We start from the raw sequence: 27,830 nt of genomic DNA on the forward strand, positions 1-27,830 counted from the left end.
TGACATTCGTGAAGTCAGTCAAAACCAATTACAAACTAATCCCACCTGCCTGAATATGGTCTATATATCTCCATTCCCTGCTTGTTCATGTGTCTGTCTAAATGATAAACATATGTTCTTCTACCACCTCCTCTGGCAGCATGCTCCAGGCATCTTTCACTCCCTGTGTAAAAAACTTTCCTCTTCTTACCTTATAGCTATGCCCTCGAGAATTTAACATTTCCACCAGGTGTTCAAGCATCTGATTATCTATCCTATTTGTGGCTGTCATAATGTTATATACTTTTACCAGGACAACTCACAGCTTCCAACTCAAGTATCGATTGTTCTTGAGTTCGAACTGATTGTATCTATGCATGTTATATCTTAATTGTTTGGACACCATGCAAAACAAAGCTTTTTACTGTATCTGTGACAATAATAAACCTAAGCACTCCTGACCCTATCTAATCCAGTCTGAAGAAGAGTCCCGACCTGAAACGTCTCCTATCCATTCCTTCCAGAGATGCTACCAAACCCAGTTACTTCAGCACTTTGTGTTTCGATCAAGATTCCAGCTTCTGCAGTTTCTTGTGTGTCCAAGTCAATCTCTTCCACACCTTCTCGAAAGTCTCATCTTCCTGTAATGTGGTGGCCAACACTTCACACAATACTCCAAATGTGGCCTAACCAAAGTTTTCTACAGGTGCAACATGACTTCCTAACTTTTATACCCAACAGCCCAACTGATAAAGGCAAGTAAGCCATGTGCCTTCTTAGCCACTTGTTTGCCACATAGGGATCAATGGATATGCTTCCCAATATCTTTCTACATCAAAGGGTCCTGCCATTTACTGGACACTTTCCTCTTACATTTGACCTGCCAAATTGCAACACCTCATATTGGTTTGGATGAAACGCTAACTATTTCCCTGTCCACATTTCTAACCCGCTGCATCCTTTGACTACCTCATTCACTAGCCACAACTCTGCTAATTTTATTTCTTCATGAGACATTTGATTAGGAGATTGGTTTGGCAGCAGAACAATGAGTAAGATTAACGGGTTTGTATTCAAGCAGAAGGAAATGAGCAGTGGTGTCTCTCAAGACTAAGGTCTTAACTATCCATGTATTTACTTATGACCTTGCTAATAACATGAACTGCCATGACATTGACAGGAATACACCATTACACAATATATTGATAAAGTGAAGGGATGATGGAAAATTAGGTAAAAGCAAGTAATTGTGAGGTCATCCATTCTGAAAAAAATGATAGACATATTCAAATATTTGGAAACAGTAAAATGTTAGGAACAGTGAGGGTTCATAGAGATTTAGGAACCACTCACACATACTTTAGGGTTTTGAAAGAAACTGATAAGATGAAAAGAGGAAAAAATATCTTTGCTTCTGGAAGAAGTCTAGGGAAAATAAACATAAAACCAGAGCCAGTCTATTCAAACATTAAGTTAGCAGACACTCCTTCACATAAATAGCAGAAATGTAAAACTCTTTCACTAAAAAAGCCACTTAAATCTGAGACCGCCCACCTCGATAAAGATCAATCTACATGCCAACAATCAAAACTGCACATTTATTATGAATTAAAATATTTTCAATTGTCAACTGTTTTAGCTTCAAGGACCATAAGGAGTATGTTTCATTGACTAATCTTATAAACAGGATAATAGGAAAATATCTCAGGAGAAAACGTTAGAATGATAGAAATTACAGTTTAAGAGAGCAATCAATCCAATGTATGTTTAAATTGAAAGATGATGAAAGGAATATATAAAAATGATCATGGCTTCTTCCTGACCTTGTGTTGATCCCTGCAGACATGGTATGGTTGGCTGTTGGAGCTCCTCTGTGACCTTGATCAGACCTGCTCATCTGAGGAGCTGTCATTGGCCTACATCGAATCCACAAAATAAACCAACACATATTACCCAAATTGAAAGAATGGTTCATTTAAGTGAGGTTAATGTTCCTTGATTGATCTAACTACAAAAAAAAGTAACTACAAAATTGTATTTTTAAATTTATTTTGTTGTATTCTAATATAGCTTTGTGTATTTAGTTAAGAAAGAATCTATTTACTTAAAAATACAGTACAAAGCAATTTAGTAAAGATACAAATGTTGCAACATTTTAAATTTCATTTAGATGCAATTAACAAATCATTGGACAAGCTGAAAAAATTGTACAAGAACAAGATTATCTCTTCTACATTACCGGGTGAGAGATTCAACACTGTATAGCAGAGCTTGTATTGATGTGGCAAGTGAAGCAATGATACTGATTTCATCCCGAGCTGCAGTTGCTGACTCCAATTCAAAGGTTTGCTTCTTTAGTTTCTGTAGGTAACAAGGTACCAGTGCCTCTAGAACCATCAGCATTTGAAGGCTGTGGCACAGAATAGGAACATTAAAGCAGACAAAACACCTTGCTTGGCATAATCTAAGTCTAGATAATAATATTTTAGTCAACAGTTAAAAAACAAAATATAAAGATTGTGTAGCACCAAGATTGCTTCTCAAAAGGCACATTATCCATCTGTCCACTTATGGGTTAGTCTTGCCCTGTAGCAGTGATTATTATTAAATTTACATTTTGCAAATAATATATTGATAAAGTAATGGAAAAGGGGAAAAGTAATAGAAACATAGAAAATAGTGCAGGAGTAGGCCATTCGGCCCTTCGAGCCTGCACCGCCATTCAATACGTTCATGGCTGATCATCCAACTCAGTATCCCATACCTGCCTTCTCTCCATACCCCCCTGATCCCTTTAGCCACAAGGGCCACATCTAACTCCCTCTTAAATATAGCCAATGAACTGGTCTCAACTACCTTCTGTGGCAGAGAATTCCACAGATTCACCACTCTCTGTGTGAAAAAAAAACTTTCTCATCTCGGTCCTAAAAGACTTCCCCCTTATCCTTAAACTGTGACCCCTTGTTCTGGACTTCCCCAACATTGGGAACAATCTTCCTGCATCTAGCCTGTCCAACCCCTTAAGAATTTTGTAAGTTTCTATAAGATCCCCCCTCAATCTTCTAAATTCCAGCGAGTACAATAAAATTCAATTTCAGTTGACATGAACTTGCACCGTTTCATTAAAAATACTGATAACTATACTTTGAGCAATGAGCAACTATTTTTACATTAAATTTCCAAATAATATTACAGTACCTTCTTAGTGATTCTGGAGCATATGCAACTACGGTAACACACAACTTGATAGCTTCACTGATGGAGAAGGCAAGATCTTCATTTCCATAACAGAAATCTAGAGGTAAATGGAAATGTTTTATAGAGGTGATATTTTGTTTATGTGGGCTAATGCCTATGTTTATGTTAGAGAGAAACAACTTAGTTTGCTAGTATTATTCAGCATGATTTCAACCCATGAGAGATTTGGGAATAATAATGATAGGAAAAAGTCTGTAATATTCAACAATTGAAAACATCTTAACATGATCCAACTCCTTGTATCCTGTTATGGTGTATAACGCCAGGATATGATTAATGGCCAAGTTGCTGTATCATGCTTCCCAATAGCAGCAATCATATCTCCACGATTCACAAACTTGACAGAAATGCACCAATGCGAGCTGTAAATGTTGAAGATGGTCCATCTACCAAGTAGCAATATTGTTTGAGTGTGTAAACATAGTATCTGTAGCAGTTGGAAGTCTAGTGGAAATAGATACCACCACTGACAATGAGATGAGATGCTTGCCATGCCACAAATTGCACAATGGAATATCTCAGGATCCACAGAGCTTGTGATTTGTTGAACAGTGATCTGCTGATTCTTTAATTTATTGAAGATCACAAATCAAGAACTGAGAAAAATCAGCAGACCCTAATGTAGACCATCTATACACAGTGCAGCACCACCATGTTACAAGTCCAGCTCAAAGGCTTCCTGCTAGACTTTCTACTTGATGATGATTCAGGTTAAATCTGTCAATGTACCAATGTGAAATAAATTATTCCCCTTTTCTGTCGAGATAGGATATATCCTGAACTCCATTTTTGAGACTGTTATCTCCATGATTACATGCCTGCCACTGATGATTGGAATGAAAACAGGGCATAATATCAGTAAAGGTAATTTATTTAAAGAGTTCGACATGACATCTTTGTTGGTAATTGAACAACTCCTTTAAAAAACTTGGAAGAATATCTGTAGGATTTCTGTACTTAGCACCAATAAGTTTTCTACCAAATACCAAAACATGAAGGTACAGTGATGAAGTATATTTTCCACATTCTACAAATTATAAGCATGATGATGGATTTCTACTTGTTGGACACCTACCTATCAACCAAAGGAAAGCTTAAAATGCATCTTAGGAGAGTATTTTATACTATATTATCTTGTGCAGTAACACATTATTTCATATCAAGGTTAATTTATGATATGGTTAAAAACAAATTGATCAACTGTTGCTTTACAGCTAAATAATACTTTTTCAAGCTATATAGAATGTAAATGATGAAAATTGTCACAAATTTTTCATGTCATACAATATGTTGAATGGAATAATTTTCAGCAGAATTAATCATTATAATCTCTTTCTACAGTTAAAATCAATGAAGATTACCTAGTGATTTTAGAGGCTTCTCAGCTTTTACTAATTCCAGTACATCCAATATATCTTCTGTATCGTTCTCCAAGGATACCAAGAGATTAAATAGACATTGCGAAGACACACCTTTGGATGATGCATTATGTGCAGCATCCTAAATACAAAGTCAAATAAAAGTTTTGTTAAATGCAATTTGATGTCAATATTCATTTCAATCTTTTTAATCTAACCACAAAATGCTGGAGTAACTCAGCAGGTCAGGCAGCATCTCGGGAGAAGGAATGGGTGACGTTTCGGGTCGAGACCCTTCTTCAGACTGAAGAAGGGTCTCGACCCGAAACGTCACCCATTCCTTCTCTCCCGAGATGCTGCCTGACCTGCTGAGTTGCTCCAGCATTTTGTGAATAAATCGATTTGTACCAGCATCTGCAGTTATTTTCTTATACTTTTTAATCTAACCATTTAATTTCCTGGATGAAGGTTTACTTAATTATTTTAATAGTTAAATTGATGATTACTAGTGCACATATAAAATTTTAATCTTGAATTCAAGCGCATGGATAATTGTTTTCAATGCCAGCAATGGTGGATTGTTGCAACTGGCCTCCGCATCTTATGTTTGGAAGAGACATGTTAAATGTTTGTTCACAATGATCCCATATGAAAAAAATCTAACTACAAATATAATCCAAACACATGATTAAGCCTTTGAAGTTCTCTAACGTAGCAAAATTCACAATGCGGCTAATAAAGATGAAATTGATCCTGATTTTTGAGAAAAGGATTGATTGGGAAAAAGGTCAGCAACTGTAACTATTTCCACTGCAACAATTGGCTTATGCCTTTACCTCACTGTTTTGTATGATAATGTTGTTGGAGACTATTGATATTCTTGTATCAGCACAAGGTACAAGGCAATAGACAACTGTCTTTTAAAACAAATTCATCAGATTTAAGTGTCAGCCTGGACCGGGACCCATCCAAATTCAAATGGTGAAAATAAAGCATTTTAGTTGTGTGTTGCATTTTGGAAAGTCTAACATTGGGCAGTGGATGGGAGGGCTCTGTGAAGCGTTGTAGAGGAGAGGGATCTAGGAGTGCAGGTACATAATTCCTTGAAGGTGGGGTCACAGGTAGATGTTGTGGTCAAAAAGGCTTTTGGCATCTTGGCCCTCATCAGTCAGAGTATTTAGTGTAGAAGTTGGGAGGTCACGCAGCGCTTATACAAGACATTGGTGAGGCCATAGTTATAGAATATTGTGTTCAGTTCTGGGCACCATGTAATGGGAAAGATGTTGTTAAGCTGGAAAGGATGCAGAGAAGATTTACAAGGACTTTACCAGGACCTGAAGGTCCGAGCTATAGAGAGAGGTTGAGCAGGCTGGAACTCTATTCCCTGGAGCATAGGAGGATGAGAGGTGATCTTATAGAGGTGCATAGAATTATGAGAGAAATAGATCGGGTGGATACACAGAGTCTCTTTCCCAGAGTAGGGGAATCGAGAACCAGATGGCATAGGTTTAAGGTGAAGGGGGAAAGATTTTATAGGAATCTAAGAGGTAATTTTTTCACACAAAGGGTGGCGAGTGTATGGAGCAAGCTGCTGGAGGAGGTAGTTGAGGCAGGGACTATCGCAACGTTTAAGAAGCAATTAGACAAGTACATGGATGGGACAGGCTTAAAGGGATGTGGGCCAAAAAACAGGCAAGAGGGACAAATGTAGATGGGACTTGTTGGTCAGCGTGGGCAAGTTGGGCCAAAGGGTCTGTTTCCACACTGTATAATTCTATGTCTTTATGACTCTATAGTTATTATTCTGCCAGGAGACAATATTTTGAGTGTCAAAAAATCTAATTTTGTAGAACTTTACCATCAAAATATTTGCGAGCAGATTTGAAATACTATATATTAAAATAAATAAGGTGAAAAGAGATGGAAGCAATTTTGGTTTACTTACCGAAAATTCCAGCAATGGTGCCACACTAGCAAATAACTGGAGGATAAAGGGCTTTCGATGCAAAATATAAAACTGTCGACATGTAAATTCAATTGCTTGGCGTAGCAATGGATTGCTTTCATAATCAGCATAGACCTATAAAAGGAGAGCAGGAGGAGGGTAGTTACAATTTCAAAGAAGCCTAAATGCAAATATATAAAATAAATATTACGCATGATCTATGAATAATTCATTTTGTTTTTGATGATTTAAACAGTAATAATAGGTCATATAACTACAAATTTTCAAATTAATTAATTTTAATTCCTATACCCATCCATGGAATAAGATGGAAAAGGTTATTTCTGACTAATAACGTGATTAAAGAGAAGGCACTTCTTGGTGTTCCTGCTTGGTCACCCATACAAGCCTTTTTGCTTAATATCCCATCCAAAAGCCTACACCCTCCAACAGCAACAAGCAGACTTAATACTAGATTGATACACTATGCTATGCGTGTATAGGTGATAAAAGGAAAACTTAAAACCATAACCTTCTGATACAGAGGTGAAAATGTACATTCAGAATTTGTAGAAAAATATGTACTTTATTTGGTAGTGTTCTCAATTTTGTATCTAATAACCAGATACAAAAGAGAACATTTGGTTTATAACTGTTTTCAGGGCAGGCTAATTTATTTTGGAACACTTTAGATATATAACCAAGACACTCAAAATGTTAACCAATGAAGTCGACAAATTTAAACATTGTCAGTAAAACCAGATAATCTGCTCAGTTTCTGATGAAATAAAAGTTAAGCAGTGCACATCAATCTCACTCATGAAAGATATCTTTGAATACAATTGCTCAGTTATTAAACTGAGAGGCAGGAAACAGATTATTTTTCAGCAGGACGATGGAACTGAGTGAAAATAGCCGGAAAGTAAAATTATATAAGGTTGAGAGAATGTGGGGAGAAAGAATGAAAATAAAAAATGAAATAAGGTCACTTCAGTTTCCATGGGAATGAAGGAAATGTGCCCAAAGAACTAGGGTGACTAGGGTGATGAGAAATTAAATTTGGTTAATAAATAATTCTGTAAATTATAGATTAACACCATCTTTACAATAATAAAAATATCCTTAAGTTTGAATAGTGGTTTAGTTGAATTTTTCTGGAAAATGCATTCGCATCATGATATGCAAGCAGAAAATATACAGGTTCAAGAAAACTTGTTACATGTGCAGACAAACATAGAGGACAAGAAGGGGGCAGGGGATAGCTCTGGCAGATAATATTAAGGATAATCCCAAGAGATTTTACAAGTAAATTAAGGGATAACGGGTAACTGGAGAGAGAATAGGACCCCTCAGGAATCAAAGCTGTCAACTCTGGGATGGACAAGGTCCACAATGAGTATTTCTCCTCTGTTTTTACTGTGGACGAAGACTGGGGAACTTGGGGCAGTCAGTATTATGGTTGACGAGATGCTGGTCCTAACGAATATGAAGGTAGAAAAAATCTCCCGGGCCTGATCAGATATATCCAAGGACACCGTGGGAAGTTAGAGAAGAAATTGCAGGTGTCCTGTATGAGATTTATGAGTCATCATTTAGTAGGGATGAGGTGCCGGAAGACTGGAAGGTGCCAAATGTTATATCTTTATTCAGGAAGGGCAGCTAGGAAAAGCATGAGAACTATAGACAAAAGAGTCAAACATCTGTGGTCGGAAAGTTACTAGAGAGTATTCTGAGGGATAAGATATACATGCATGTAAATATACAAGGGATTAGGGGACATCATGTCTTTCGAATCTGATTGAGCTTCTTGAAGATGTAACCAAAAAGGTTGATGAAGGCAGAACTGTAGGTGCTGTATATGTATATATCTTGTACATAAGTTTGCAGACAACATAAAAATTGGTGGAGTTGTGGATAGTGAGAAAGGTTATTGAAGAAGTTCTCCTCAAGGTATGTCCACTTTGAAGAAGTTCTCCTCAAGGTTATTAAAGAGTTCAGCAGGATATAGACCAGTTGGAAATGTGGTCAGCAAATTGGCAAATGTATTTTAATCCAGACAAGTATACAGCAGGACATTTATCATCTCCAGAAATTGGCGGAAAAATGGCAGATGGAGTTTAATCTGAGCAAGTTTGAGGTGTTGCATATTAGCTATAAGGCATGTTTGGACAAACGTGGATTGTTTTCACTAGAGCGTCAGATGTTGAGGAGCGAGGATGATGGAAGTTGCTAAAGTTATGAAACATGGATAGGGTAGATTGTCAGACTTTTTCCCATGGTGGAAATGTCAAGTTATGTAGAGCATAGGCTTAAGGTGCAAGGGGGAACGTTTGATGGACATTCACAAGGCAGGTTTTTTTAACAAAGAGAGTGGTAAGTGTTGAGAATAAACTGCTTGGAGAAATGGTAGAAGTATATATAAGAGCAATGTTTGAGACATTTAGGTAGGAACATGAAAGAGTAGGGCTGTTCCTGAATCTGGACATTGCGAGGTTGCGTCGATTCAAGATTGATAGCTCAATTTGTTTCAATGTTTTTTTATGTTGAAACAAACCGTTATCACCAAAAGAAACAATCAGATCCTTATAGCTTTGCTATTTGTTATATCTTGCTGTGTGCCATCACACTTCTACTTGGTAGTAATATCGCCCTGTGTAGTATATTGGGCCAATTAGTTACCCAGCAGCTCTCTAAAGAACATAGCCATCCGCAGCCATACGCCCTAGCCTTTCAGCGGCAATCACATGGCCCACAGGATAAACATAAAATGCTGGAGTAACTCAGCGATGCAGACAGCATCTCTGGATAGAAGGAATGGGTGATGTTTCGGGTCTCGACCCGAAACGTCACACACCCACAAGCCAACGTTTATCAATCAGGGTTTGAACCTTATATATGCATGCAGGTAGTATGCTTGTATTCATCACACCCCAGTTATTCAATCATCACAAGCCAGCTGAAAGGTAATGTCACTGCATGACTGGGCTCCAGCATTGGGCTCTGCATTGGTTAGATGAAAGGTCATTGACCTGCAATTTTTTTTGTTGCTCTTTTATAGATGCTAAGTATTTTCAGCATTTTCAGTTAACATTTTTAATACTGGCTCTGTCCATTTACATTCATATAACTGAAAATTCTCCTTTAAAGTACATGTCTAATTATTTTTTGAAAGTTAATGCTGAATAACAGTTCAAGAAGTTGCAATTAGTTTTTAATTGTGTAAAATCTATCCTTCCCATCTCACTTGTTAGTCAATTACCTTATATCCATATTATTTGATGACTAATTTTCTCACCGGAGGATATTTTGTACTTGTAATTTGATCAAACTCTGCCTTCCTTCAACCTTTGAAATGTTTTAAGCAAATAACATCTTTAGTCCCTCCCACATATTCCCAGGGTCAATTTTTAATGATTACAAAATACAATTCATTAATTATTATTTCAAAAGTGGAGAGTTCATAAAAACTGATTAGTTGTTCAAATAAACTTACTTGGAGCATGGAAGGAAGGATCCACTGATAACCGCTGAGTGAAAAAAGATGGTTGAAGTGCACTGCAGTATTGATTGCTGTAGCAGCATATTGTCGAAGCAATGCACTGTCCTCTGGATGAAGTATTAAAGCGCCATTAAACACATTTAGGAAAAGCATGATCTCATCTCCCCATGGAAATTCACTAGGCATTCCCAAAAACATCTCTTCCAATAGTTTGATCCACATGCTTTTATGAAGAGTATCAAGTCCAAATAGCTCTTTACCTGACAAAAGGATGACAGATTTCAAGAGTATTTAATTGTCATATGCACCAGGATTGGAACAATTCAATTCTGACTTACTGCAGCTTTACAGGCACATTGAAGGCAAAACATAACAAATAAATTTACAATAAATTATCAGACATTCTAGGTAAACCAGACTATGATAGTTTAAGCTGAAATATGCTGTGAATCCATTGCAGTGCAAGGTTCATAGCAATTCAGATTGTGGTTATGGTCATGCAGGATAGTTAAAGCTTCTGGAAGCACCTTTTCTTGAACCTGGAGATGACGGTTCTCAGGCTCCTGTCCCTCTTACCGATGGTAGCAGCAAGAATAGAGTGTGGCCAGGGTGGTGTGGGTCTTTAATTATATTAGCTGCCTTCTGGAGGAGATCAATACCCATGATGGACCTGGCAATGTCCATCACTTTCTGTAGCCTCCTTTGTTCTTGAGCATTCAAATTAGTAAAGCAGCCTGTGATGCAACCAGTCGCATGTTCTCCAATGGCAACATGCCAAATCTCCTCACTTCTGAGGAAGATGGTGTTGGCAAGCTTTCTTTTTACTTGCATCAGTGTGCTGGGCCCAGCACAGATTATGCCCAGCCAGCACGTGACCTGGGTGTCATGGTGCACCAAGTAGGCATGCAGGTGCAGCAGGCAGTGAAGAAAGCGAATGGTATGTTAGCATTCATAGCAAGAGGATTTGAGTATAGGAGCAGGGAGGTTCTGCTGCAGTTGTACAAAGCCTTGGTGAGACCGCACCTGGAGTATTGTGTACAGTTTTGGTCTCCTAATCTGAGGAAAGACATTCTAGCCTTAGAGGGAGTACAGAGAAGGTTCACCAGATTGATCCCTGGGATGGCAGGACTTTCATATGAAGAAAGACTGGATAGACTAGGCTTATACTCGCTGGAATTTAGAAGACTGAGGGGGGATCTTATTGAAACATATAAAATTCTTAAGGGGTTGGAGAGGCTAGATGCGGGAAGATTGTTCCCGATGTTGGGGAAATCCAGAACAAGGGGTCACAGTTTAAGGACAAGGGGGAAGTCTTTTAGGACCGGGATGAGAAAACATTTCTTCACACAGAGTGGTGAGTCTGTGGAATTCTCTGCCACAGAAGGTAGTTGAGGCCAGTTCATTGGCTATATTTAAGAGGGAGTTAGATGTGGCCCTTGTGGCTAAAGGGATCAGGGGGTATGGAGAGAAGGCAGGTACAGGTTACTGAGCTGGATGATCAGCCATGATCATATTGAATGGCGGTACAGGCTCGAAGGGCCGAATGGCCTCGTCCTGCACCTATTTTCTATGTTTCTATGAGGGATATGTATCCCAAGGAAGTTGATGCTGTTGACATGCAGATACCAATCATGAAGATGTCTGTTTATTTCAAACCTCTTCATTATTTGAATATGTGGAAGAAATTAGTTTATCCATATGAATGTGCATGAAAATTGAAAACTATTCCATTTAATTTAATAAAAAATAATCCCAAGAATCTAATTGTTAATAAAACCATGATGAATTTCCATCAGCTCTGAAATTCATTACATTACCCCCAATGATGGCCATTTTGTTTATCTGAAACCTATAAAGAGATTGGACAACATGTAAGTTGCTTGAAAATGTAGTTTAAATGATTTACATTTCATGAAGAACAATTTTACCTTGATGATCAGCAAACAAGGAAAATTCTGCGTCGACCGCATTGCGAGGGAATGATGGCAATCTGAGGAGATCCTCTTGAAGCAAGGAAACATGGGATTGTTTGTGTACTGCAGGCATGTGTTGAGTAAGGGACATCAGAAACATCACTCGTCCAAGCTCCTCCAGTTTCCGTGTAAACACCTATTTAAAATTATGTCAATGTTATTTTCAGAAAACAAAATGCTAATAGTAGTTAGCTACTGCCTTACAGCGCCAGGGGGCCAGGTTCGATCCTGACTATGGGTGCTTGTCTGTACAGAGTTTGTACATTCTCCCGGTGACCTGCGTGGGTTTTCTCCAAGATCTTCAGTTTCCTCCCACACTCCAAAGACGTACAGGTTAGTAGGTTAATTGGTTTGATATCAATGTAAAATTGTCTATAGTGTGTGTTGGAGACTGTTGATATGTGGGGATCACTAGTCGGTGCGGACTCGGTGGGCCAAAAGGCGTTTCTGCGCTGTATCTCTGAACTAAACTAAACTAATATAGTAATTTTATATTTTTCTTTTAAAATGTCATGAAACTTGACGACTTCAGCAAATAAGGGAGTCATTGTGTCTGTGCTTTCTTCCCATTCTCCAAGGAGATACAGCGGGTGGCGCCATCAGCAGTGGCTGCCTCACCAACAGTCTGTTTGTCCTTTCTTCTATTTTTGTTATTTTAAGTATGTGTTAAAAAAAATGTTTTAGTGTTCCTTGGTTTGTTCTATGTGGGGGTTGGGGGAAACTTTTTTTCAATCTCTTACCTCGACGGAGATGCAATTTTTTTTCCATATCGTACCTCCGTTCCCACTGCGGCTTAACATCGTGGAATTGGCGGCTTTTCCTGGAGACCGACGAGCGCTCCAAGCTGCGGGACTTTAACATCGTGGAGCTTGCCATCCCTTTGCCGGGGATCGAAGCTCCAACCGCGGGGCCTGTGGACTTTAACATTGTGAAGCCCGCAGTCTCTGGTAAGAAGAGGCCGACTCAGGAGCTCCATGCTGCGGAGAGAGTTTCAATCGCCCCGATGTGGGAGTTTCGATCACCCCGCCGGGGGCTTCGATCGTCAGCTGCGGGGTCTTTGATGGCTCTGACTGCGGATGGTTTGACTGCCCCGACCGCGGGAGAACAATGAGGAAGGAGATTGAACTTTATTGTCTTCCATCGCAGTGAGGAATGTGGAATCCACTGTGATAGATGTTTATGTTAACTTTTATTTAATGTGGTTGTGTGTCTTGTTGCTTTTCACTTAGTATGGCTGCATGGTAACTCAAATTTCACTGTACCTTAATTGGTACATGTGACAATAAACTGACCTTGAAACCTTGATTTCACTTCAATATTCAGACTCAGCAACTGAACCTTTGGATCCAGTAAACAGGTCATAAGCAAAGTGACAATTTAAAAACTTGCTTTAAAATTAGCTGGTGGCTGTCCAACCCCCTCCATACGATATATGCAGTGTTATGAGAACTGAAAGAAACCCTGTTGATAGTTTTGGAAATACAACCTTTCAAGGAAAACCTGCTTCTGCTGCCTCTGTTTGTTGTCGTTCGCCTGACAGGTCAGTTGACAGGGCTCACCAAGGGGAGGTCGACAACATGAGCTCGGACATGCCCCGCAAAGAGTGGGTCACCCTGAACCGGCTCCGCGCAGGGGTCGGCCGGTTCAACGCCAACATGCATCGTTGGGGGTTGCGTCCATCAGCAGCCTGCGTGTGTGGAGCAGACCAGCAAACAGCGCAGCACGGCATTTACGACTGCACTGTCCTCCGTCCCCCTGGTGGAGGGGTAGACCTCACGGCCCTCGACAACAGCACATTGCACTGGCTACAGCGCCTGGAGGGCGGTACATAACTTCTGCTGCCTCAAACACAAGAAGAAAAACCTCCCTGAACTTTCTGATGAAAGTCATCAACATAAAATTTTAAACTCTTTCTCTCCATAAGTGCTGCCTGTCCTTCTGATTACATCTCAAAATTTCTTTGTCTTTCAGATTTTCATCAAAGCATTCGACATGGTAGGCTGCCCTGGAAGGTTAGATTGCATGGAATCTAAGAAAAAAATAGCTGAATGGATATAAAATTGGCTTCATAGAAGGAAGCAAAGGGTGATGGTGGAAGGTTGCTTCTCAGACTGGAGGCCTGTAACTCGTGGTGAGCCTCAGAGTTCGGTGCTGGGCCGGTTACTGTTTGTCAATGATTTGGATGAGAACATACCCAGCAAGATTAGCAAGTTTGCAGACGATACAAAAGTGGGTGGTTTTGCAGACAGTGAAGATGGCTATGAAAATTTGCAGCAGGATCCTGATCGATTGGTTAGGTGGACTGAGGAATGGTTGATGGAATTTAATAAGAGAAATGTGAGGTGTTACATTTTGGGAAGTCTAACATAGGTAGGACCTACACAATGAATGGTAGTGCTCTGAGGTGTGTTGTAGAGCAGAGAAATCTAGGAGTGCAGGTGCATGGTTCCTTGAAGGTGGAATCGCAAGTAGATAGGGTGGTCAAAAATGTGTTTGGCACATTGGCCTTCATAAGTCAGAGTATTGAGTTTATATAAGAGTTGGGAGGTCATGTTCAGTTGTATAAGATGTTGGTGAGGCCGCATTTAGAGTATTGTGTTCAGTTCTGGGCACTATGTTATAGGAAAGATGTTGGCAAGCTGGAAAGGGTTGCAGAGAAGATTTAGAAGAATGTTGCCAGGGCTGGAGGGTCTGAGCTTCAGGGAGAGGTTGAGTAAGCTGGGTCTCTATTCCTTGGAGTGCAGGAGGATCTGGGGTGATCTTATTGAGGTGTATAAAATCATGAGAGGAATAGACCTGGTAGATGCACAGAGTCTCTTGCCCAGACTGGGCTTAAGGTGAAGGGGAAAAGATTTAATAGGAATCTGAGGGGTAACTTTTCCAGTTACAAGGAACTTTTCCATGGAACAAGCTGCCAGAGGAGGTAGTTGAGGCTGGGACTATCCCAACATTTAAGAAAAAGTTAGACAGGTACATGGACAGGACAGGTTTGGAGGGATATGGACCAAACGCGGGCAGGTGGGACTAGTGTAGCTGAGACATGTTGGCCGTTGTGGGCGTTGGGCCAAAGGGCCTGTTTCCCCACTGTATCACTCTATGATTCTATCTGCAAGATTCTATTTGGCATTTTAACAACACTTAATAGTTGCTGGTGATTTTTCAGTACTGATTTGGGAACCTTTAAATATGATAATGAGCTTGACACATTGCTAGATCCTGGGAGATCATAACATTTCAAATTACAACCTACATGAAAAATAATCTACAATTTTAGGTAAACACTCCCTCTACAAATCCTAGGTATATGCCTCTTATCGGGATAATTACTGCTTAATTGAACATACCAAATCAGATCTTTTCTACACAAACAGATTCCACTCAACTTTTTGTTCAATTAATGTAATCTATCTTTTACTTGAAATATTTCATGTACCTTCAGCATAACTAAATCCTCTCATTCATGGTATCTTTAGTAGATCAACAATCTGGACTGAGTATTGTGGCAAGGAAAAAAAAAATCAGCCAGGGCTAACAATGGTCATCTTTACTAAATGTGTTGGTAAAGTATGTTTCCTGATGGAAACTATATATGCTCACATTGGAAAAAAATTGCCTGGCAAATTGCCATTTTAATCTTATTTATTTTCTGATTTATAAACAACCTTCACTCAGAGTCAACATTATTGTATAAATTTAAGCTTTAGGGTACCTTCAACTAATCTGAGAAATGAAGTGATGTATTTGCATGAATACACCGTTGCCTTGTAATCTGTTCAGCACATTTTCCATAATTAAATATTTTGTGCAAATATATTCAAATAGGACAACATTAATGAACATGGGACTGGAGGATAAAGGCGAGTATAAATATCTTTGCAATGATTCTAAATAACATTTCTCCTCATTGGTCTCTTACTTACTTGTTTTTGGATTAGTTCTTGTCCTTTGGCTGGAAGCATGTGGACAAGGTTCAACTGTGGGGACACTGATCGCCGAAATGGATAAATATCTCGTACATAGGTCTGTAAAAACAAAACCAACCATGACATTCTGAACAGGTCATTCTAGCAGACATATACCCTGCATGGTGAAGGATTTGATTCCAGAAATATCAGTTGCAATCTCTTTGCATGAGCTTCCCTCAGCTGGATCATTGTTGAACAACATCACTCCATTTGCTTATATTTAGCTCAAATTGCCACTTGCAATCCAATATTGAGAATCTATTATTACTTGAATTAGAACAATTCACCTAATTTGGTGCTGAATTATTCAAATTTGAGTTAGAAACAGAAAAATAAGTGCAGGAGTAGGCCATTCGGCCCTTTGAGTCAGCACCGCCATTCAATATGATCATGGCTGATCACCTAAAATTAGTACCCCGTTCCTGCTTTTTCCCCATATCCCTTGATTTCTTTAGCCCTAAGAGCTAAATCTAACTTTCTCTTGAAAACATCCAGTGAATTGGCCTCCACTGCCTTCTGTGGCAGAGAAATCCACAGTTTCACAACTCTCTGGATGAAGAAGTTTTTCTTCATCTCAATCCTAAATGGCCTAACTACACCCCACATCCCCTGGCTCTCCCTTATCCATTCTACTTGTTACATCCTCTAAAAATTCCCGAAGATTAGTCAAGCATGATTTCCCCTTATAAATCCATGCTGACTTTGACCGATCCTGTCACTGTTTTCCCATATTGCCCATTTTCTGGTCAAAAATCCAGTCAACCAACTCACATTAATCGGCCATGAATTGCATTTTCTCATTTTTGGGCCTTATTCTATTTAAATAGCTATATGCCACATTTTAATAGTAACTTTACTTGGAAGGAATTCAGTTTAAGGTAATTGTATCTCAGCCAAATGACAAGATACTATATAATTGATGTAGGTTAATTGACTGGGTATATGTAAAAATTGTCCCTAGTGTGTGTAGGATAGTGTTAGTGTGCGGGGATCACTGGGCGGTGCGGACTTGGTGGGCCGAAAAGGCCTGTTTCCGCACTATATCTGAAATATGAAATAATATGAAATTACAATTGTGCTTTTCGCATGGTTCAATACTCAAGACTCTACACATACATGCATCGCGTAATGATTACAGAATAATGTTCTGCAGCACTGCTTGGAAGGGGAAAGTAAGAGAGTTACACAAATGCAGGGAATTTTAAATTATAATTCTGTTGCATAAAACACTGTGGCCACAACAGGTAAGGTGGGGCAGAAGTTTATCCTTGAGCTCCACCATCATAACTACAAGTTGTAGGTGTGATAATCCAGTATTCAGGCCAAGACAATTCAGCTTGGATTGTAACTGGGAACCGAAGGGCAGCCTGGGAAGAGGTTGGGTAGGAATGGGAGGGTGAATTGATGATTGGTGATGCAATTAATAGGACAAGCCAGTATGAGCTGGCAATGATCGCTAACATGATGGGGAAGGGATAAGGAATATTCTTGCTTCTCCTATTTCTTTATTGTTTTGTTATTCATTTCTCACATGTGGGCTTAGTCATATAGTCATACAGCGTGGAAACAGGTCCTTCAACCCAACTTGCCCACATGGGCCAACATGTCCCAGCTACACGAGTCCCACCTGCCTGTGCTTGGTCCATATCTCTCCAAACGTGTCCTATCCAAGTACCTGTTTAATGGCATTTTCTGGCATTCTGTCACTGTACCTCACAGGATAGCCAGTGATGAAAGGTCACCTAAGTAAGAGCAGGACAGAGCTGGGTATACTACAATGAGAGCTTTCCCATACATTGCAAGCATACTTCAACTGGTAAAATATTGGACCTATTGTCATTTTAAGTTTTGTTCTTATTTTGCGATTTTCCCATAATATAATCAGCATGATATTCAATATTTGCGAATTGAAATAGATCAGCCTTACTTTAGCATAATGAAACAGGTTCCAGCGTTTATCCATCAAAAAGTAATGGTTCGACTGAGCTTCAGGAATATTAAAAAATTCCAAACATTCCTGGAAAGAAATAATGTAACAAGTCCCACAATCACAACACATATCAACCAGATGAATAGAAAACAGTGAATTATTTTGATGTTGATAACATATTGTCAGGTTAATTTGAATTGTGCAGGAGAAAAAAACATAATAGCCTACAGATTGTTGTCCACCCTTGAACACATGGAAAAGGGACGAGGCCCGTTAAAAAATCATGTCAGCAATTAGGATTTTTCTTTTAAAAGCATAAAGGTAATAATGTAATGAAGTGGAGGAACATTTCCGTTGTATTCAACACGATATAATGTAGTAAATGCACGATCAAAAAGAGTACATGATGATTTTGAGTGGCAGAAACTAGAATTTGGGAAAAGAAGGGTGACCGTACTTTAAAATTATGAAAGGTTTTGATAGCATGGATGCAGGGATATGCTTCCACTTGTAGGGAAAAGCTGAACTAGTGGGCGTCATTAGAAGATGGTCAGCAAGAAATGCAATAGGTATTCTGAAGAAACTTTACTATTCCATACAAAATGAAAGTCTATAGACCAGTTAGTCTGACATCAGTGGTGGGGAAGATGCTGGAGTCAATTATAAAAGACGAAATTGCTGAGCATTTGGATAGCAGTAACGGGATCATTCCGAGTCAGCATGGATTTACGAAGGGGAAATCATGCTTGACAAATCTACTGGAATTTTTTGAGGATGTAACTAGGAAAATTGACAGAGGAGAGTCAGTGGATGTGGTGTACCTCGACTTTCAGAAAGCCTTCGACAAGGTCCCACATAGGAGATTAGTGGGCAAAATTAGGGCACATGGTATTGGGGGTAGGATACTGACATGGATAGAAAATTGGTTGACCGACAGAAAGCAAAGAGTGGGGATAAATGGGTCCCTTTCGGAATGGCAGGCAGTGACCAGTGGGGTACCGCAAGGTTCGGTGCTGGGACCCCAGCTATTTACGATATACATTAATGACTTAGACGAAGGGATTAAAAGTACCATTAGCAAATTTGCAGATGATACTAAGCTGGGGGGTAGTGTGAATTGTGAGGAAGATGCAATAAGGCTGCAGGGTGACTTGGACAGGTTGTGTGAGTGGGCGGATACATGGCAGATGCAGTTTAATGTAGATAAGTGTGAGGTTATTCACTTTGGAAGTAAGAATAGAAAGGCAGATTATTATCTGAATGGTGTCAAGTTAGGAGGAGGGGGAGTTCAACGAGATCTGGGTGTCCTAGTGCATCAGTCAATGAAAGGAAGCATGCAGGTACAGCAGGCAGTGCAGAAAGCCAATGGAATGTTGGCCTTCGTAACAAGAGGAGTTGAGTATAGGAGCAAAGAGGTCCTTCTACAGTTGTACCGGGCCCTGGTGAGACCGCACCTGGAGTACTGTTGGCAGTTTTCATATCATATCATATATATACATATATAACATATAACATATAACAACTACAGCATGGAAACAGGCCTGTCCGGCCCTACCAGTCCATGCCGACCATTCTCCCTGACCTAGTCTCATCTACCTGCACTCAGACCATAACCCTCCAATCCCCTCCTATCCATATACCTATCCAATTTACTCTTAAATAATAAAATCGAGCCAGCCTCCACCACTTCCACCGGAAGCCCATTCCATACAGCCACAACCCTCTGAGTAAAGAAATTCCCCATCATGTTACCCCTGAACCTTTGTCCCTCAATTCTGAAGCTATGTCCCCTTGTTGGAATCTTCCCCACTCTCAAAGGGAAAAGCCTACCCACGTCAACTCTGTCCGTCCCTCTCAAAATTTTAAAAACCTCTATCAAGTCCCCCCTCAACCTTCTACGCTCCAAAGAATAAAGACCCAACCTGTTCAACCTCTCTCTGTAGCCTAAGTGCTGAAACCCAGGCAACATTCTAGTAAATCTCCTCTGTACCCTCTCCATTTTGTCGACATCCTTCCTATAATTTGGCGACCAGAACTGCACACCATACTCCAGATTCGGCCTCACCAATGCCCTGTACAATTTCAACATTACATCCCAACTTCTATACTCGATGCTCTGATTTATAAAGGCAAGCATACCAAACGCCTTCTTCACCACCCTATCCACATGAGATTCCACCTTCAGGGAACAATGCACAGTTATTCCCAGATCCCTCTGTTCCACTGCATTCCTCAATTCCCTACCATTTACCCTGTATGTCCTATTTTGATTTGTCCTACCAAAATGCAGCACCTCACACTTATCAGCATTAAACTCCATCTGCCATCTTTCAGCCCACCCTTCCAAAAGGCCCAAGTCTCTCTGTAGACTTTGAAAATCTACCTCACTATCAACTACTCCACCTATCTTAGTATCATCTGCATATTTACTAATCCAATTTGCCACACCATCATCCAGATCATTAATGTAAATGACAAACAACAGTGGACCCAACACAGATCCTTGGGGAACTCCACTAGACACTGGCCTCCAACCTGACATACAATTGTCAACCGTTACCCTCTGGTATCTCCCATTCAGCCATTGTTGAATCCATCTTGCAACCTCACTATTAATACCCAACGATTTAACCTTCTTAATCAACCTTCCATGTGGAACCTTGTCAAATGCCTTACTGAAGTCCATATAGACAACATCCACAGCCTTGCCCTTATCAATTTCCCTGGTAACCTCTTCAAAAAATTCAAGAAGATTAGTCAAACATGACCTTCCAGGCACAAATCCATGTTGACTGTTTCTAATCAGGCCTTGATTATCCAAATAATTATATATATTGTCCCTAAGTATCTTTTCCATTAATTTTCCCACCACAGACGTCAAACTAATAGGTCTATAATTGCTAGGTTTACTTTTAGAACCTTTTTTAAACAAAGGCACAACATGCGCAATGCGCCAATCTTCCGGCACCATCCCTGTTTCTAATGACGTTTGAAATATTTCCGTCATAGCCCCTGCTATTTCTGCACTAACTTCCCTCAATGTCCTAGGGAATATCCTATCAGGACCTGGAGACTTATCCACTTTTATATTCTTCAAAAGTGTCCGTACCTCCTCTTCTTTAATCCTCCTAATTTAATCCTCCTATACAGCCGGAAACAGGCCTTTTCGGCCCTCCAAGTCCGTGCCGCCCAGTGATCCCCGCACATTAACACTATCCTACACCCACTAGGGACAATTTTTACATTTACCCAGCCAATTAACCTACATACCTCCAAATTTGAGGAAGGATATTCTTGCTATGGAGGGCGTGCAGCGTAGGTTCACTAGGTTAATTCCCGGAATGGCGGGACTGTCGTATGTTGAAAGGCTGGAGCGATTGGGCTTGTATACACTGGAATTTAGAAGGATGAGGGGGGATCTTATTGAAACATATAAGATAATTAGGGGATTGGACACATTAGAGGCAGGAAACATGTTCCCAATGTTGGGGGAGTCCAGAACAAGGGGCCACAGTTTAAGAATAAGGGGTAGGCCATTTAGAACGGAGATGAGGAAGAACTTTTTCAGTCAGAGAGTGGTGAAGGTGTGGAATTCTCTGCCTCAGAAGGCAGTGGAGGCCAGTTCGTTGGATGCTTTCAAGAGAGAGCTGGATAGAGCTCTTAAGGATAGCGGAGTGAGGGGGTATGGGGAGAAGGCAGGAACGGGGTACTGATTGAGAGTGATCAGCCATGATCGCATTGAATGGCGGTGCTGGCTCGAAGGGCTGAATGGCCTACTCCTGCACCTATTGTCTATTGTCTATTGTCTATTGTCTCCCATAGAGATTGGTTGAAGCAAATAGCACTGATAGAGTTAAAGGGAAGCTAAACAAGTACGACTGAGATGGGAAGGGTGTAGGAAAAAAACTGCAGATGCTGGTTTAAATCGAAGGTACACACAAAATGCTGGAGTAACTCAGCGGGTCAGGCAACATCTCGGGAGTGAATGAATGGGTGACGTTTTGGGCCGAGACCCTTCTTCAGACTGATGTCAGGGGAGGGGGCAGGACCGTCATTCCTTCTCTCCCGAGATGTTGCCTGACCCGCTGAGTTACATCAGCATTTTGTGTCTATCTGGGAAGAAAAGGTGACAGATTTAGATAAGGCTTGGGGAAATGCTAGTGTGGGCTAGTTGGACTGAATGCAATGTAAACTATACAATCCTGATAACATACCTGAAATATTCCTTTCTTCATCTGCTAATATTTTCAGCGAAAGCAAGGTACAATTTTTAATTACCAAAACAAAACATTTATTAAATCATTTCATATTCAATCATAGTCAAAGTGCCAATTAGGCAAAACTGAATCATTATGTCAGCAGTGAGGTCATGTGTCACTGAATGCTGTGGGCCCTAATGATAAGTTTCTGTCCATTAAAACATATTTTAACATAGACATAGCAAGAATCATAATCTTTGCGTGTTTACGTATCATATAAAACATTAAAACAAAAATTGAAGATAAACTGCTTTAACTAAATATTTGATGGAATAGGAATGAGTACTTGATAAATGTGGACATAAATTCAGCATATACTGACGGAAATAATTAAGAGGTATAAAATGAAATAGGATCAATGAACAAAGGACAAAATAATTCAACATACATGAAATGAAGTATGTTATTATTGTTTGTTGCATTGAAATGTTCCATATAAGTAGCAGGCATACTCTGAAATGTGGCAAACATGCAAGTATTCACTATATGGTATTTACTTATAGCAACTATTTAATAAAGTTAAAGAATCTTAACTCCATTGATCACTATCTGAATCTAAACATGAAATAATAACTCTTTACCTTTAGAACAGCTTCAAACTGTGTATCTTCATGGACAGGTAGTTGTGTTGGAATATCACATTCATTCTGTCCGTGGACAACTAAAGTCTTTGTGCCTGGTATAAGAAAAAGTCCTACATTTAAAGTGTTTGCGATAAAGATTAAGCACATAGCCAAACAGCAACTGGGACAAAAAATGAGGATTTATTTTCCTACTAGCAGCAAAGCTAGCCGTTGGATTGTCGCAGCCAGTTAGTTTCAGTGTCGGCGGAGGAGCGGGAGAATTTAAAAGTTCGCTGCCTGATTGTTGCAGCATCAAAATTGGCTAATTGCATCACTAATAAAAAGAAGGCAAGATGGAGTGGAGCAGCCTATTGAGAATGGCTGTGTTGGGAGAGAGGCTGTATGGAGGGTAAGGGTACGGTTCAAAAGGCTTCGGCAAAGGGCCAAGGAAAGGAAACTAAACAGAGGTGGACAGTCTGCTGCTTCATGTGTGTAGGTGGAATGGTGCAATGTCCCATCTGCAGAATGTGGGAAGTCAGGGAAACTACTGGTGTCCCTGATTACTACACCCTGTCCTTGACTACACTTCTTCCCACCCTGTCTCCTGCAAAATGTCTATTCCCTACTCCCAATTCCTCCTTCTATGCCACATTCCTCGCTGCTCCATCGAGAGTGTGCTGGCATACTGTATAACCACATGGTATGCCAGCTGCTCAGAAAAGGACAGGAAGGCCCTTCAGAGGGTCATCACGACGGCCCAGAAAATCATCGGCTGCTCACTGCCCTCCCTGGAGCACCTGTTCAGCCTACGCTGCCTCAGTAGAGCAGGCAAAATAATAAAGGATCCATCCCACCCCGGCCACCGTCTGTTGTTCATCTGCCCTCTGGTCGACGTTTCAGGTCGATAAAATCCCGAACAAACAGACTTAAGAACAGTTTTTACCCCAGGGCCATACGAGAACTGAACACTACCTTTGCACTAGGCAACACTAAAAAATCTTTGTACTTAACATAATTGTATTTAATTGTATTTATGTATTTATTTGTTTTTGCATTTATTGCATATATGTTTGTACGCACCGTCAGGATTGGCTATTTTTTTAATTTCGTTGTACTCCTTGCAATGACAATAAATGAATATTATTATTATTATTATTATCTGCGCCCAGGATGAGGTGTTTCACACTCGGGCATCAGAGATATCCTTATTCTTCAGGAAACGGGCCCTCTTCCATTTATAGATGAGGCTCTCACTAGGGCCTCCTCTATATCCCGCAACTGCGCTCTTGCTCCCCCTCCCCCATTCGTAACAAGGATAGAGTGCCCCTTGCCTCACCTTCCACCCCATTAGCCAGCGTATACAACATATTATCCTCCAACATTTCCGTCACCTCCAACGGGACCCCACTACTGGCCACATCTTCCCATCTCCTCCCCTTTCTGCTTTCCGCAGAGACCGTTCCCTCCGTAACTCCCTGGCCCACTCGTCCCTTCCCACCCAAACCACCCCCTCCCCAGGCACTTTCCCCTGAAACTGCAGGAGATGCAACACCTGTCCCTTTACCTCCCCCCTCGACTCCATCCTAGGACCCAAACAGTCTTTCCAGGTGAGGCTGAGGTTCACCTGCACCTCCTCCAACCTCATCTATTGTATTCACTGTTTCAGATGTCAACTCCTCTACATCGGCGAGACCAAACGTAGGCTCGGCGATCGTTTCGCTCAACACCTTTGCTCAGTCCGCCTCAACCAACCTGATCTCAGCACTTCAACTCCCCCTCCCATTCCCAGTCTGACCTTTCTGTCATGGGCTTCCTCCATTGTCATAGTGAAGCCCACTGCAAATTGGAGGAACAGCACCTCATATTTTGCTTGGGCACCTTACACCCCAACAGTATGAACATTGACTTCTCTAACTTTAGATAGCTCCTCTGTCCCTCCCTTCCCCTTCCCAGTTCTCCCACTGTCTTCCTGTCTCCAACTACATCGTTTCCTTGTCCCGCCCCCTCCCCTGACATCAGTCTGAAGGTGGGTCTCAACCCGAAACGTCACCCATTCCTTCTCTCCTAAGATGCTGCCTGACCCGCTGAGTTACTCCAGCCTTTTGTGATAACTACACCTGTAGGAATTCAGTCCAGGTACAGCTCCTTACAGCTCGCATTACAGAACTGGAACTGCAGCTGGACGACCTCAGGATCATCCGGGAGAATGAGAGCATCTTGGATAAGACTCATAGCGAGGTTGTCACGCCTAAGGTCAAGGAAGAAAAAAGGTGGGTGACCACTAGGAGGAGGTGTAGGTGGGAGATTGTGTCTCATAAATCTGATTGAGTTTTTAAAGATGTAACCAAAAAGCTTAATGAGGGCAGAGTTGCGGACGTTGTCTATATGGATATCAGCAAGGCATTTCTTAAGGTTCTGCATGGTAGACTGCACTGGAAAGTGAGAAAGCATGGGATCCAGGGAAAGCTAGCCGACTGGAAAGCAAATTGGCTTCATAGAAGGAACAGAGGGTGATGATGGAAGGTTATTTTTCAGAATAAGGCCTGTGACTAGTGGTGTACCTCACGGATTGGTACTGGGCCCATTGCTGTTTGTGTCATATTAATGATTTGGATGAGAACGTGCAAGGCAGATTTAATAAATTTGCAGATGACACTAAAGTGGTTGGAAAGTTGCGGCATGGTGGCGCAGCGGTAGAGTTGCTGCCTTACAGCGAATGCAGCGCCGGAGACTCAGGTTCGATCCTGACTACGGGTGCCGTCTGTACGGAGTTTGTAAGTTCTCCCCGTGACCTGCGTGGGATTTCTCCGAGATCTTCGGTTTCCTCCCACACTCCAAAGACGTACAGGTATGCAGGTTAATTGACTGGGTAAAATGTAAAAATTGTCCCTAGTGTGTGTAGGATAGTGTTAATGTGCGGGGATCGCTGGGCGGCGCGGACTTGGTGGGCCGAAGGGCCTGTTTCCACGCTGTATCTCTAAATCTAAATCTAAAAATTGAAAATGGTTAGCAAAGATTACAGCATACTCTTGATCAGTTGGTCAAGTGGGCTGAGGAATAGTTAATGGAGTTTAATACAGATAAGTGTGACATGTTGCATTTTGGGATGTCAAACCAGGGCAGATCCTTCACAATGAATGGCTTGGCTCTGCAGAATGTTGTAGAGCAGAGGGATCTAGAAGTACAGATGCATAGTTGCTTGAAAGTTACGTCACAGGTAGATAAAGTGTTCAAGAAGGCTTTTGACACATTGGCCTTCATCAGTCAGGGTATTGAGTATAGAATTTGGGATGTTATGTTACAGTTGTACAAGACCTTCGTGACACCACATTTGGAGTATTGTGCTCAGTTTTGGTCATCCCCCTGTAGGAAAGCTGGAAAGAATGCAAAGAAGATTTACGAGGACGTTGCCAAGACTTGAGGGCCTGAGCTATAGGGAGAGGTTGTCCAGGCTAGGACTTTATTCCTTGGAGTGCAGGAGGATGAGGATGATCATATAGAGGTGTATAAGATCATGAAGGAATAGATAAAAGTAGGTGAACATTTTTATTTGTTACTGAGTGTAGGGGAATCAAGAACCAGAGAACATAAGTTTAAGGTGAAAGGTGAAAGATTTAATAGGAATCTATATGGGGTAACTTTTTCACACAGAGGGTGGTGGGTATATGGAATGAGCTGACAGAGGAGGTAGTTGAGGCAGATACTATTAAAACATTTAAAAGATATTTAGACAGGTACACTGACAAGAAAGATTTAGAGGGATACTAGAGATAGTGGACCCGTTGGACCCAAACCTCTCCAATGGGGTTCATTGGTGCAGCACCCTCTCCTCCTCCCCTCCCCCCCACCCTTCCCCTCCCCCCTTCCCCTCCCCCCTACTCCATCCTCCTCAACCCCTCTTATCCTCCCTCCCCCTCCCTCCCTCCCTCCCTAGGAGATAGATTTAAACTTTAAAATGTGAATAACTTAAAAAATATAACACCGATTTCAATGAAACGTTTTCCGTTACCAAAGGGACGACGGTGAGTAAGGTGGGCCTAAAATTGTTGCGCTATCGTGTACCGATTTGGCTGTAGTTCAGGAACAAAAAAACAAACAAGGGTTTTAGTATATAGATGGGCCAAACGCGGGTAAGTGAGACTAGTGTAGAAGGGCCATCTTGGTTGGTTGGCAGGTGCAGGTTGGGCCGAAGGGCCTGTTTCCGTGCCGTATCACTCTATATGTAGCGAGGTCTGAAATGCACTGCCAGGGAGTTATGAGTGGGGCCACATTCAATTGCAGTGTTCAGAAAGAAGTTCCTTGGGCACCTAATTTCCAAAACAATGGAAGTAGTTGGGGAAGTGGAACCAGTGGGATAGTTCATACATGGAGCTGCTACTGAGTTGAGTAGCCAAATGGCCTCCTATACAATGCTGTAACCATTTCATGAATTTTGTGAATCGCTAATTATACGTCTGTGCCCACAATCTTCCATCTTTTCGTGGTAATTTAATGTGTTGCCTCTTCTGAAATTATACTGAACCATTATGGCCATAATTTCAGTCGCTGAACTCCTCCAGCTTAAAAATGTACTTCATCAACCAAACCTTTAATAAACTATCTTACTGCTTATTATGTGGCTGGGAATCACACATGGTTTGATATTGCTCCTTTGAAATCCCCTGGGATGTTTTACTGCTTTAAATATAAACTAAGTTGTTGAAGCATGGTTGTCAGTCATTTGCCAAACAAGATTACTCATCTATTACTGAGTTTGTCTGATTTTCATCCTATCAATTTCAATAGGAGGAACGTGGTTCTACTGAAATGAATAATAACCAAACAGAAAAATTGATTTAGTGACCTTTCACCGTCCGGCACGGCCTGGAACGTGGCAACTACAACAGCCTGACCGCGGGAGAAAACGGCAGGGGAAGAGAAAAGACATTCTGGCCTTCCATCACAGTGAGGAGGTGACTGGAGGAGACTCACTGTGATGGATGTTTCTTTTTGTCTTTAATTGTGTGTGTTATTGCTAATTTTTATTGCTCTTGCTGTTGGACTGTGGGTAATCTTTCATTTCACTGCACATTTATGTGTATGTGACAAAGAAACTTGACTA

At 40.9% G+C, this 27,830-nt stretch overlaps 1 protein-coding gene across 4 annotated transcripts in view; it reads right to left on the reverse strand.

Moving 5' to 3' along the window:
• unc80 (unc-80 homolog (C. elegans)) overlaps window positions 1–27,830 on the reverse strand; it is a 253,548-nt gene that overhangs the window by 47,120 nt on the left and 178,598 nt on the right. For all 4 annotated transcript variants that reach the window (XM_078404204.1, XM_078404202.1, XM_078404203.1 and 1 more), the window contains 10 exons: window positions 22,748–22,842; window positions 17,905–17,994; window positions 15,933–16,034; window positions 11,968–12,148; window positions 10,034–10,299; window positions 6,541–6,675; window positions 4,599–4,737; window positions 3,178–3,274; window positions 2,219–2,389; window positions 1,803–1,895 (listed from right to left, as the gene is read on the reverse strand). In XM_078404204.1, coding sequence (XP_078260330.1) covers window positions 1,803–1,895; window positions 2,219–2,389; window positions 3,178–3,274; window positions 4,599–4,737; window positions 6,541–6,675; window positions 10,034–10,299; window positions 11,968–12,148; window positions 15,933–16,034; window positions 17,905–17,994; window positions 22,748–22,842 — 1,369 coding nt within the window. The remainder of the gene's footprint in view (window positions 1–1,802; window positions 1,896–2,218; window positions 2,390–3,177; window positions 3,275–4,598; window positions 4,738–6,540; window positions 6,676–10,033; window positions 10,300–11,967; window positions 12,149–15,932; window positions 16,035–17,904; window positions 17,995–22,747; window positions 22,843–27,830) is intronic.

Source organism: Rhinoraja longicauda, chromosome 8 (genome assembly GCF_053455715.1).
Source record: "Rhinoraja longicauda isolate Sanriku21f chromosome 8, sRhiLon1.1, whole genome shotgun sequence".
NCBI classification, from domain to species: domain Eukaryota; kingdom Metazoa; phylum Chordata; class Chondrichthyes; order Rajiformes; family Arhynchobatidae; genus Rhinoraja; species Rhinoraja longicauda.